The 12,743-nt window shown below is 40.3% G+C and overlaps 1 protein-coding gene across 1 annotated transcript in view; it reads left to right on the top strand.

Annotated features, from left to right (window-relative positions):
• LOC130492893 (coiled-coil domain-containing protein 171-like) overlaps positions 1-12,743 on the top strand; it is a 160,251-nt gene that overhangs the window by 129,741 nt on the left and 17,767 nt on the right. The window contains exons 19-20 of the mRNA XM_056866654.1: positions 5,410-5,555; positions 11,184-11,238. Coding sequence (XP_056722632.1) covers positions 5,410-5,555; positions 11,184-11,238 — 201 coding nt within the window. The remainder of the gene's footprint in view (positions 1-5,409; positions 5,556-11,183; positions 11,239-12,743) is intronic.

Here is a 12,743-nt window from a genome sequence, read left to right as displayed (position 1 = left end):
GAAACCATTCTGTTTCTCCATATTCTGTTCTAACTGTGGCCTCTTGTCCAGAGTACAGGTTGCACATCAAAACGATCAGATGTAGTGGCACATCCATTTCCTTTAAAACCAGCCATAGCTTTTCATGATCTACATAGTCAAAAGCTTTGCTGTAATCTATGAAACACAAGCTGATTTTCTTCTGAAATTCTCTCGTATGCTCCAATATCCATTCATTCATTCATTCATTAACCTTTAATAGGCATAGTTCAAAAGACATCTCATACAGATTCTCACAATCAAAATCAAATCACACCAACCCAAGATAAACAGCCAGGGCCCCTGTCAGGCTCAGAAATATACAAAATATATAAAATACAAATAAATATAGAATATATAAAAATACCACATTATAGAAATTAAACAAAAGTTAAAATGATCTGCCTATCCAGTTGGACAGTAATACAATAAAAAATAATAATCATAATCATTGACCATTCACTAGATAAAGCCGCAATCACAACCACAACTTAAAATATTAGACAGGCTTCATGGATCGACGTCTCAATAAAGTTACCAAAATTTTTGCAACCGAAGCAGTTGTTTCAGGCTTAGCATCAGACAATAGAACAAATAACATTTGGCTTTTATTATTGACTATTTCGGTACAAGCAGATCTAACAGACAGTCATTACGAGGGCCCTCACCCAGGCCGCATTCCAATATAATATGCATAAGCAAATCTGGAGATCATGAACCGCAGGGGCGGAGTCTCTCCTGATACGGAATGTGACTGAATCTACCAAGTAAGACCTTCGATAGAAAAGCATTCATACGAGCTAAGAAAAAAAGCTCTTCTTTGGTCTGGATCAACTAAATTACAAAAATAATGAGCCATAAGCTAGCTAGAAATGCCAAAAAAAGCAGGTGAACATAGTAGGAAAAAGGATTTACCGCTCATGATCCAGGCGCCTTTGCTTGATTACTCGAAAGGAGGATCTTTCATCAGAAAGTAATAAAGAGTCAAAATCAATTCCAATGCAGGCCAACCTCTGAAGAATAGCTTGGGACCATTGCGAGCTATAAGGATCACTTTTCAAATAAGTTAGAAGACTGTCAGGTACTGATCTAAAGTGGATTTTAATCCAATATTTAAAAGTGGCAATCCAAGCCTTAGTATTAATACAGATTTGACCTAACTCTGCACAAGTAGCTAGGTAGGAAATACATTTAGGGGCTCCTAGAATTCATCTTAGAAAAGAGGCTTGAATGCTCTCAGTAGTCTAATTGAGAGTTTTAATCCAAATAGGACAACTGTAGTTACGGCAGCACTTTGGCATTAAAAATTTTGATTGCCACCGGAACATATTGATTACCTTTAATAAAGAAGAACTGTGATATCTGAGCAGCTGAATGTTTGGCCAAATTTATTGCACAAGATCAATGAGAGTTCCAACTTAGATTATGCTGAAACGTAACACCTAGATACTTGAAAGTTTTAACCTGTTCAATTTCTATACCTCCAACAGATTATTTCTGTGTGCACCAACTTTTAGAAAAAAACATTACTTTAGTTTTGGCATAATTAATTGCTAGCTTATTTTCTTGACAGTATTGATAAAATGATGTAAGATATCTTTGCAGGCCGACCCTGGTAATCAAAAGCGATGCAGTATCATCCACGTACAATAATAAAGGAGATGGACAACAAGCAAGCTTTGGGGGGGTGGCCATCAGTGGAACCTAATCTGTCCGCCAAATAATTCAGGAACAAATTAAAAAGTTGGGGAGCAAGGATACACCTTGTTTAACACCAATTGTTATAGGAATCCTATCGGTTAAATAACCTTTAGACGAATATCGAATTTGGCATGATGTAGCAACAGGAAGTTTCCTCAGAAGAAACAAAAGTCTTGGCTCCATACCGAGTCTAGATAGTTTACTCCATAGCATATCTCGATCAATCTTACCAAAGGTACTTTTTAGATCTATAAAAGCCACATACAGCTTTTTCCTACCAGTATTAATATATTTATCTTCCAAGAAGGTAAAAGTCAGACAATGACCTACAATTGATTTGCCCTGTGAAAACACAATTTGCTCCGGCCCAATAATATTATGACTTTGAATCCGTTCAGTCAACCGGAGCTCAAGATGTTTAGCATAGAGCTTACCAACTATAGAAAGTAAACTAATTGGCCTAAAATTATTTGGATTAATAAGGTTGCCGTTTTTATAGATTGGAATAATGATAGAATTTAACCAAAAATTTGGAAGAATCCCATATAGATCTAATAACAAAAACAGGTTGGCTAAGGGAAGAGCCCACCATTTTATACTGTTTTTAATAATTCCGCCGGGATGGCATCAGGGCCAGGAGCAGTATCCAACGTATATTTGTAATATGATCTCTAGTGCCTCTTCCTTTTCTGAATCCAGCTTGAACATCAGGCATTTCTCATTCCATATATGGCAACAGCCTTTGCTGTAAGATTTTGAGCATCACTTTACTTGCGTGAGAAATTAATGCAATGGTTCGATAGTTGCAGCAATCTTTGACATCTCCTTTCTTGGGAATTGAAATGTAAATGGATCGTGAGCTTGTACATCACATAAAGTGGATCTTGAGCTTGTACATCATGTAAAATCCTCACAAAGTTTCCTGCTGAGACCTCCCTTCCAGCTGCCTATTCAGCCACAGCACTAGAGGTGCCAGGTCCTCACTGGCCATCAGTGGGGGATGGGGGGGTAGGGTTGCCAGATCCAGGTTGGAAAACTCATGGAGATTTGGGAATGAAGCCTAGGGAGGACAGGGACCTCAGTGGGGTACAATGCCATAGAAAAAATATTTATTAGTTGCCTTTTTAACTAACAGTAACTCGAGATTTACAATGTAAACAATAACAAAACACAATATTTTTGTAGCTATTTTTCTTAACTGAGGGGCAGGGGGGTAGGTGTTACCTACAGGTTAGGTTCTGGGAAGTTACCTTCATCTATTATAGTAGATGGGAAAGGCAACATATAAATATTTAAATAAACGGAGGCATTGAGTGATAATATTGTGATGTGTTCTTTGGTGGCAGTAATGGATTAAAGGTTAAGGGCCACTATACTGCATGGAGCAGTACTGTCTAATCTGTAGATTAGAAGAAGAGTTGGTTGCCAACTTTCTCTACCACTTAAGGAAGAATCAAACCGGCTTACAATCACCTTCCCTTCCCCTCCTCACAACAGACACCCTGTGAAGTAGGTGGGGCTGAGAAAGTTTGGCCTCATGTGAAGGAGCGGGGAAACAAATCCAGTTCACTAGATTAGCCTCCGGCACTCATGTGGAGGAGTAGGGAATCAAACCTGGTTCTCCAGATCAGATTAGAAACATGTGTGTGCTTTTTCTGTTTTGAAAGACCTCCCTCAGCAAAGAAGTAATTATGTTTCTCCTAGCTTTATTTTTAAAATTGTAATGGAAAAAAGAATTGTTGAGACTATAGGGTTCCCCTCCTCCGATAAATCTGCTAAATTCATTGAACTAAATCTTGCAAATACAGAGATGTCCTCTTGATAAAGAGAATTTTAAAAATAAGTAGCATAAGATATACAATAATGTCCTTGCTGTGGAGAGCAGTATTTCCATTAGTTGTATGCTTAGCTGGCTCCGAACATGGCATCCTATGCATTTTAATAGTAAATAAAATGTAGCAACAGGAAGTTTTGTTTTCACCTTGCCAAATCTTTTCAGCTTTCATTTTTCTGGGGTACACCCCAAACTCCCTCACTAATCCCAGAAGTCTAAAAATCAGTAAGAGCGTCCTGTCAATCATCGTATAGACAGCTATTTAAAAGAAATGACATAGGCAAGAATTTCAAAGCTAATTCTAGTGTGCAATGTATGTTTTATAGTTCTTGTTTTCATGAATTTGCAAATATGGCACCCTCCCAAATGCATGTCTGTTTCTTTCAAAACCAAAGTGACAAATGACCTTCTGTTCTACAGGTGTTAATGTAATCTGAGGTTGTGTGGTATGAATCCCTTGGGCTTCCATTGCACTATTGAGTTTCCATTGACATTGGCTAAGTGTGGCCTCTCAACCCTTCCCAAATTCCTCTGGTGCTTGATGTTTTCAGTCATCAGATGGATGCTGTTAGAAATGTGTTCAGAGTGTTATGTATATAGTTAAAATTCCTGGCTGCATTGTGAAGGCTATAGCTTCTTAATTTGTCAAAGTAGCATATAGGAATTTTGTTCTGAAACAGCCCAGTTTAAATCCTTTTGCAATAAACATAGCAACCAAATGTAAACTCTTTTTAAAAGGCATGCTTTTAAAATTCGTTTTTTATGTAACAAAGTCTAAATACATGCAAGTGTAAACAAAAATGCAGAAACAGTATATTACCAAAAATCTAATATAGTGCTGGCACTCTGCTAGTCCATAACATTTGTAAGATCTTTCCTCAATGGGGAAGGACAGCGGAAGAGGAACACTCAAATTGTGAATTAAAAATTGCTCTCAGCAAGTTGACATCCTTTGAAAATATTACCTTACAAGAAAAAAAGAAGGCAGTATGTAGGCCTTGATTGTAGTTTCCATATGAATGAGTGCTCTGTACTAGAGTGTCAGATTAGGACTTGGAAGACGCTGATTTGAATCCCCACTGCCATGGAAGCTTGCTGGGTGACTTTGGACCAGTCCCATATACTCAGCCTAACCTACCTCACAGATTGTTGAGAGGGTAAAACGGAGGAGAGGAGAACAATGTAAGCCTCTTTGGGTCTCCATGGGAAGAAAGGAGAGGTATAAATGAAGTAAGTAAATAATTGTTGATCTTTTGAGAATTGTATATATTCTATCAATCTGAACTCATTTTTTATTGGAAACATTTATGTGGAAGAGAACCCAGGGAAACCTTCAAGGGTCAGAAACCAGGCAATATATTTTGGAAATCACAAAATCCATATGATGCTCTGAAGTACATTATGTTAGCATGGTAGCAGTAATTGGCAGCACATTGAACACCAATTATACAGCATATTAGAAGAACTGTAGGGATGTTTCTCTTCTGTTTATATTAGTTTTAGCTCTGTCCCTTCTTAGCCGTATTGCTCAGTGCCAGTAATTTCATATACTTTTCTTTCAAAATATACTTTATTGAGATCATTTTCACTTTTAAAATGGATATTGTCATGAAATCGTAGAATAATTTTGATATTCACCACTTGTAACATCTTTGATTATTCTGGACTGAGGATGGGATTGTTTGCTATATAATTCACTGGATGTTTGAACAGGTAAATAGGAACTATTTTTTTTAGAAAATAGCCTCAATCTATTTCACAGTCCGTCTGCACTCCTCTTTGTTTAATAGCCTATGGCATAAATTGAAGTTAATTATCAGGGCTGACAAGTAACTCTGTTTTCTGTCTGCTCTCAGAGTCTCTCCGAGGCAAAGATGGAGCTGAGAAGAAAAGATCAATCTCTGCGTCAGCTCAATAGACATCTTACCCAGCTGGAGCAGGACAAGCGTCGACTGGAAGAGAGCATCCGCGATGCAGAGAGTGCCCTCCGCATGGCAGCAAAGTGAGCACTGGGGCCTTGGGGAGATCACTTGAAACAGACAAAAGATCAATTCTTACTTTCATGCAAAGGGTTTTAGGCCTGGATAATGCAGCCCTGGAAAACAAAAGTACAGCTGCCTTTCTTTGAAATTTACTGCAAGATCCTCTTGAAGAACAAAACTTAGTTCAACATACTAATGGACCATTTCAGTCATTTAGGAAAGGGGCTGTTGTAACACAAATTTATGTTCCTACTGTACTGTGATTGAGCCATCCCCCCCCCCACCTTAACTAGTAGTATGCAGCTGTCCTAGCGAAAGAGCAAAGGGTATGATAGAAAGCAGATGCTGGACCAGAGAGCATATGACAATCGGTGTACCAAATCTTCAAGAGCTGGGAAGCAAAGTGCACACAGCATTTGCACCTATCAATCACAACAACGATGCACAAGCATGGTCATCTGTGGAACCAGTACTCAAGATGTCATAAGGAGCAACAACAAAAAAGAGTCAACATTGCATATTCTTGCAGCAGCAAGAGGTTTCTGATGTTCGTTTACTTATATTATGCACTAACACACACTCAAAACATCCTTCCCACACCAATCTTGGTGGCAAAACCCCCCAACTCTTCCACCCTGTTGCAGAATAACATATATACACAAGAGATGTGTTCACAAAACCTTTTACACAGAACAAAGCAAACACCGACACTTGCTTTTGTTCAGATAAAACAGCCTATTCACCCCTCCTCAAGGAATAGATCTCTTGATCAGACACCCTAATGCCTTTATGACTCAATGTACATGGGGCAGGAAGGCAGAAGAGGATTTTTAAGATGTAGTGCCTGGTGGGGTGAAGTCATCACTGCCTTATACTCATAAGCAGAAGCATAACATAGGAGGATATATAAGCAAATAACAGCAGTCAGCACCAGTTGACAGAGAACCAGAGGATGCTGATGCTGGCAAGGGATAAGTGCAGTCTGTTTATTGCATTTTCTCCTGCTTCTTCCTCCAAGTATCTCATGGAACCATACATGCAGTCATACACCCTCTAAAAAGGTAAAGGTCTCCTGTGCAAGCACCGGGTCATTCCTGACCCATGGGGTGACATCACATCCCGACGTTTTCTAGGCAGACTTTGTTTATGGGGTGGTTTGCCAGGGCCTTCCCCAGTCATCTTCCCTTTACCCCCAGCAAGCTGGGTACTCATTTGACCGACCTCAGAAGGATAGAAGGCTGAGTCAACCTTGAGCCGGCTACCTGAAACCAACGTCCGTCAGGATCGAACTCAGGTCATGAGCAGAGCTTGGACTGCAGTACTGCAGCTTACCTCTCTTCACCACACCCTCTTACCCCCAGTTTATCTCCAAAGAAGCCCTGTAATGTGGGCTGGGGGCCGTAGTGACTGGCCTAAGGGTACCAAGTAAGAGTTCTTAGAGACTGTTCTTTGAGTATCATTCTAAGGCTGGGGAGAAACAGGTTTTAATCTCACACTGTTCAGTTACACTCACTGGATGGCCTTGGACTGATTGCTTTCTCTCAGCCTATCTTACATCTTAGGTCTGTGATGAGGATAATGTGGACGACTAGGAGAATGACATAGAGTGACATAGAGTGCTCTTGGTGAATGGGTAGGATGAAAATTGTAATGTAGTGATAGTGGAGTACAGGACATTGTACAGATTATATCTGCCATTTTAGAGAGTTTGCCAGTGTAGCAGTATACCCTGTATCCATATTAAGTTCCTTCGAACCACAGGTGTAAACTATGGGGGGGCTGAGGGCTCGAGCTCCCCCCCAAGCAACCAGTGCCCACATGAAGGGCTCAGTTACAATGGCAGCTGAAGCACAGTCGTATCTTCCTGATGTATCATATTACAATTTCCATGATTCTTTGGGGCTTTGTTCCTGTTTGCTAGTATGTATTTGTGTGTTTATTAAAAATTTATACATTGCCTTAAAAGACCTGTTCTTATGGATCAAACAAAGGATCTTACCACTGCAGGTTTGTTCTCACCCACAGTAATGCAGGTTTGGTGAGGAGTTATATCTTCAAATCAGTGGCACAGCCGTGGGCACCCACATGGCTTCACAGTATGCCAATATTTTCCTGGTGGGTCTAGAACAGCATTTTCTGAACTTCTACCCATTGGCACCTCTTCTTTACTTGAGATTAATTGATGACATTTTCTTTGTCTGGATTCATGGCAAAGAAGCTTTCAAAAGATTTCACTAGGCTTTCGACAACTTCCACCCCACAATCAATCTAACTATGACTTTCTCTGAACAAAAAATGAGCTTCCTGGACACCACAGTACAGATACACAAAGGACACACAGGCACCACATTATACTGGAAACCAACTGATCAGCAAACATATCTACATGCCTCCAGGTACCACCTCAACCATATCAAACAGTCCATTGTAGCCAAGCCCTATGCTATAGTCGCATCTTCTCCAATCCCTGAGACAGAGATACTTGAAGGAGCTACAGTGAGCATTTTTGCAACTACAATATCCTGCTGATATGGTAAAAAACATTATTGGAAAGGCCAGAAAGATACCCAGGCACAGCTTGCTACAAGACAAACCAAAGAAAATGACAATAGAAAACCTCTGGTGGTCACGTACAGCTCACAACTCAAGCCAGTCCAACGTATTATTAGTGACCTACAACCAATTCTGGATTGTGACACTGCCCTCTTCAGAGAAGAGAGCTTCTAATGTGAAGCAAAAGCCAGGGCAACAATACCAAGATACTTCTAAAAGAACCTATGAATGGCTTTCTCATGATGTGGCAATGGAAAAAGCTTATTGTGACATCTGTTGCTTAGCAGCAAATGACATGAATGTTCCTCTTCCTAACACATCAAGAGACAAACTGGAAGAAGGCACGGTTTAGATTTCAGACCCATCAGAATTCTAACTTGCACCATGCAGCTGCCCAAGCTATAGCCTCTGTTAAAGCAGAGCAAGTTTTCAGAAGGCCAGCAAAAGCAAATGTGAAATGCTAGAAAGGCACTGCTGATAGTTTTAGCATCAGTAAGGTACCTTGCCTGTCAGGGCATTGCAGCCATGACGAGGAACAGCTCTTGCTGCTACGTGCCACAGCTGAAATCATGGTTGAATCGTACAAACTACAAATGGAATTCACCTATCATTGAGAATGAAATGCTTGAGATCATGGCTCTCAATGTTCTACGTAAACCACTGAGATTAAAGCAGCTGTTTATTATGATGTAATTGTTGATGAGTCCACAGATATCACCACACAAGAACAGGTTTCATTTTGCTTCTGCATTCCTACAGAGGATATGTTTGTGGAGGAATTCTTTTTTGGATTTTATGAAACTGAATCCACCACTGTTAAAACTGTCTTTTCTATTTTGAAAGATGTACTCAGTCACTTTGATCTTTCTCTTGACAGATGTGATGGCCAATGCTATGATGGAGCATCGAATGTTGCTGGACATCTTAGTGGAGTACAGGCTCACCAAAACGTCTTGCTTTGTTTAAACACTTTCAGCAGGCAGAGAACATAAATCTGAGACACTTTTGCCCCACTAGGTGGACTGTGAAAGCAGCTTCTTTACTGTCAGTGACTTCAAATTATAGGGTTCAGTTCTTTGAGAATGTATTATAAGAAAAGAACATAAGAAAAGCCATGCTGGATGAGACCAAGGCCCATCAAGTCCAGCAGTCTGTTCACACAGTGGCCAGCCAGATGCCTCTAGGAAGCCTACAGATAAGGCGACTGCAGTCGCATCCTTCCTGTGTTCCACAGCACCTAATTTAATACGTATGCTCCTCTGGTACCAAAATGACTGGTATTCATTTTGACTAGTAGCCATGGATAGCCCTGTTCTCCATGAACATGTCCACTCCCCTCTTAAAGCCTTCCAAGCTGGCAGCCATCACCACATCCTGGGGCAGGGAGTTCCACAATTTAACTATGTGTTGTGTGAAGAAATACTTCCTTTTATCTGTTTTGAATCTCTGACCCTTCAGCTTCAGCAGGTGACCTTGCATTCTGTCATTATCTCTCCATACCATGCATAATTTTATATACCTCTATCATGTCTCCCCTTAACCATCTTCTTTTCAAGCTAAACAGCCCTCAGCATTTTAACCACTCCTCATAGGGCAGTTGCTCTAGTCCCCTGATCATTTTGGTTGCTTTTTTTGCACCTTCTCCAGCTCTTCAATATCCTTTTTTAGGTGTGGTGACCAGAAGTATACACTGTATTCTAGGTGTGGTCTCACCATAGATTTGTAGAAAGGCAGTATGATAGCCGCAGTTTTATTCTCTTATTCCTTGTCTAATTATGGCCAGCATGGAATCTTCTGAGGAGAGAGGAGATCCTTGGGCAAAAGCAGATGCATATGCACAAAGCTTGTTAAGATTTGCTACTTCATGCTACAGTTACTGCTGCTTATGTTTGGTTGTTTGGACACATTAAACACAGCTCTTCAAAAAGGTAATCTACAGTTCCATCAAGCAGAGCTTCTTCTTGCTTCTGCAAAGGACAGTGCAAAGCAACTGCAGAACAACTTTGAACAGTTCTGGTCACAGACAGTCATGACAGCAAAATACTTAGATTGAGAGAGTCCTACTGTTCCTACGTGCAGAAAGCCTGCATGATGTGTTGATGCCGGGTGTGATCCTCACCAGTTTCAATTTCCTAGGGATTTCTACAGGAAAATCTTTTATGAAGTCATTGATAATATCTACAGCAGTTTACACAATCACTTTTCTTCAGATGTGTCACAAAATTGAAAAGTTTGCCATAGGAGAGGATGATAGTACATACATCTTAAACTTTTACAAAGCTGACTTGGATGCTGCCCCGACTACAGCTTCTTTGGGATATGTATTTGGATATTAAAAGGGAGAATATTTAATTGTACTGTAATTTTAAAAATGTAAATAAAGAAAAAGTTTGCATTGTTAATTAAAAGTTTTTATGCCAATAAAGGTCTGATTTGATTTGATTTGAATTAAAAGTTAAAGTTGTCTTTTAGCTGTCTGATAACATCATGGGAGGAGGTGATAGGTGAACTGTGCTTGGAGTGACACAATGTTCAGAGGAGCTGGAGAGAATGAACATACCTCCATGACTGCCACATGGCTGTCTTACTCACTCTGAGCTTTGTTGAGATAATTAAGGGTTCCTCACTGACTTTTTTCTTTTGCCAGTTTGGCATTTTTGCATGCATAAGGTGTTTGTTCATGGAGTCATGTCACATTTACATTTTCTGCTTCCAGCATTTCTGGTTCCTGTAGGTGCCTGATCAAAACTATCCTCTGCCGCATCCAAAGTATTCTGAAAAAAAGGCACAGCATTTCGTTAACAAGTACCGTAATGGCTCGACACCTATGTCACATTGTCCAGCATGGCATCCTAGATGGAGCTAATATCCACCAGTATTAATCAGCTATTTACAACAAAAATACCATATGCTTGACCTTCAGTCAAGAGGGTGGAATGCTGCCTGTGGCAGTCTCTTTATAGTTTATCTAAGCTATCTATTTTATGTTTGCACTGAGGTGATTCAAAGATGACAAATCTCAGGGCATTTAGTAATGCTCATTCTAATAATTTGTGTGATGATTTTAAACATACCTTCTACCTTCCTTTTAACAGAGAAAAAGAATTAATTGCTACTCATATGAAATCAGTGGAAAGCACTCTTCAGAATGTAAGTAACATACTCAGTTCTCCCTCATCATATTTGCTATCTTAGGAATTGTGTTTTAGAATATTCTTTTCTTTCGAGAATGAAGTTAAAAGAGAACCAGTGTGGCTTATATTTAGAATGAGAGACCCAGGTTCAAATCCCCTTCTTGCTATGGAAGCTGGCTGCATGACCTTGGGCTAGTCACACACTCTCTGACGAACCTACCTCACAGGGTACTTGTAACAATAAAATAGAGGAGAGGAGAATGATTTAAGCTGCTTTGGGTCCCCATTGGGGAGAAAGCTGGGGTATAAACAAAGTACATAAAACAATAAAAATGACTATTGTCTTATCCATAATGAGTTGGACCTAAAGGTATTGTTCTGCTGGTGTGATGGCACTTCCACCAATACAATAGCACTTCTGTTGATGTGGGAGGGGTGACAGTTTTTTCAATTCTACTATATCTCTACAGATCCCCACTGTACTCTCTTAAATCCCAAGGAGTAGAATTTGAGGGGGCTTAGTGGGCGGCAGCCAGGGGAGGAGAGTGGAAATGGGGAAGTTACTTTTTTGGCTTTACTCTGCTGGCTGTGTTTTATGCCTAGTCTGATATTAATATTAAATATGCTATCAAAATATTGTAATTTTTGATTTCTGAAATTCTATAATTGGAATCGCTCAAATATTTGAATATGAACAGATGGCAATGTTCATCTATAAGGAACATCCTTTTAATGCTACCTTGAATTAAGCCTTTGCTAAGGTTTTTAAAAAAGAAATGACTTTTTTTTTCATTTGATAACAAGGTCATACATATCAAGATATAAGAATAGGTGTGTTCACTAATCTCAGAGGACTAATTCACAGACGTGAAGCAGTTGCACATTTTCTCACATGATTTTTGTTACCAGACAGCAATCACATCTTTTTAATTGCCCTCCTCCAAACCATGTGAGGAAACATCAGTAACATCGAAGTTCCCAAACCAGAGCTGCTTGCTTCTGTTCCCTTTGTCACTGTGACATTCTCAAAACTGAGCATAGGATAAAAATTTGGACCATGGGACAATCCATTAGAGCAGGGGTGTCAAACATCAGGCCTGCGGGCCGGATCTGGCCCTTGAGCTAGCCAAGGCAGAGATAAACAAATATCTTCTTTCTGAAGAATATTACTCAGGAATCTATGAGTTTCTTAGCCCCTTTCACCTTCATGGGCAGCTGCTGCTGCTTTGCTCCATCTGGCCATTAGATGTTGCTCGCTGGGTCTTTGGGGGCAGGGGCGGCTGTTGCTGTACTGCCTTCTGGCCAGCACTCAAGCGCCTGGCTTGCCTTGCTGGGGTGGGTTTGATTTTCGCACCATGCTAGACATGGAAGGCAAGAGCACCACAGCCCTGCTGCCGGGCTTTGTCTTTGGCACTGTGGTTTTCCACCACCTCAACGCCGATTTGGACGCTGTATGTAAGCCACCCTTTCTACTGTTGGGGTTGGGGCCCAATTGTATGAGGAGTGAGTTTGCCTTCCCTG

The sequence above is a fragment of the Euleptes europaea genome, unplaced genomic scaffold (assembly GCF_029931775.1).
Source record: "Euleptes europaea isolate rEulEur1 unplaced genomic scaffold, rEulEur1.hap1 H_1, whole genome shotgun sequence".
NCBI lineage: Eukaryota > Metazoa > Chordata > Lepidosauria > Squamata > Sphaerodactylidae > Euleptes > Euleptes europaea.
The sequence above is the reverse complement of the archived record's forward strand: the minus strand, read 5'-3'. Positions and strand labels throughout refer to the sequence as shown.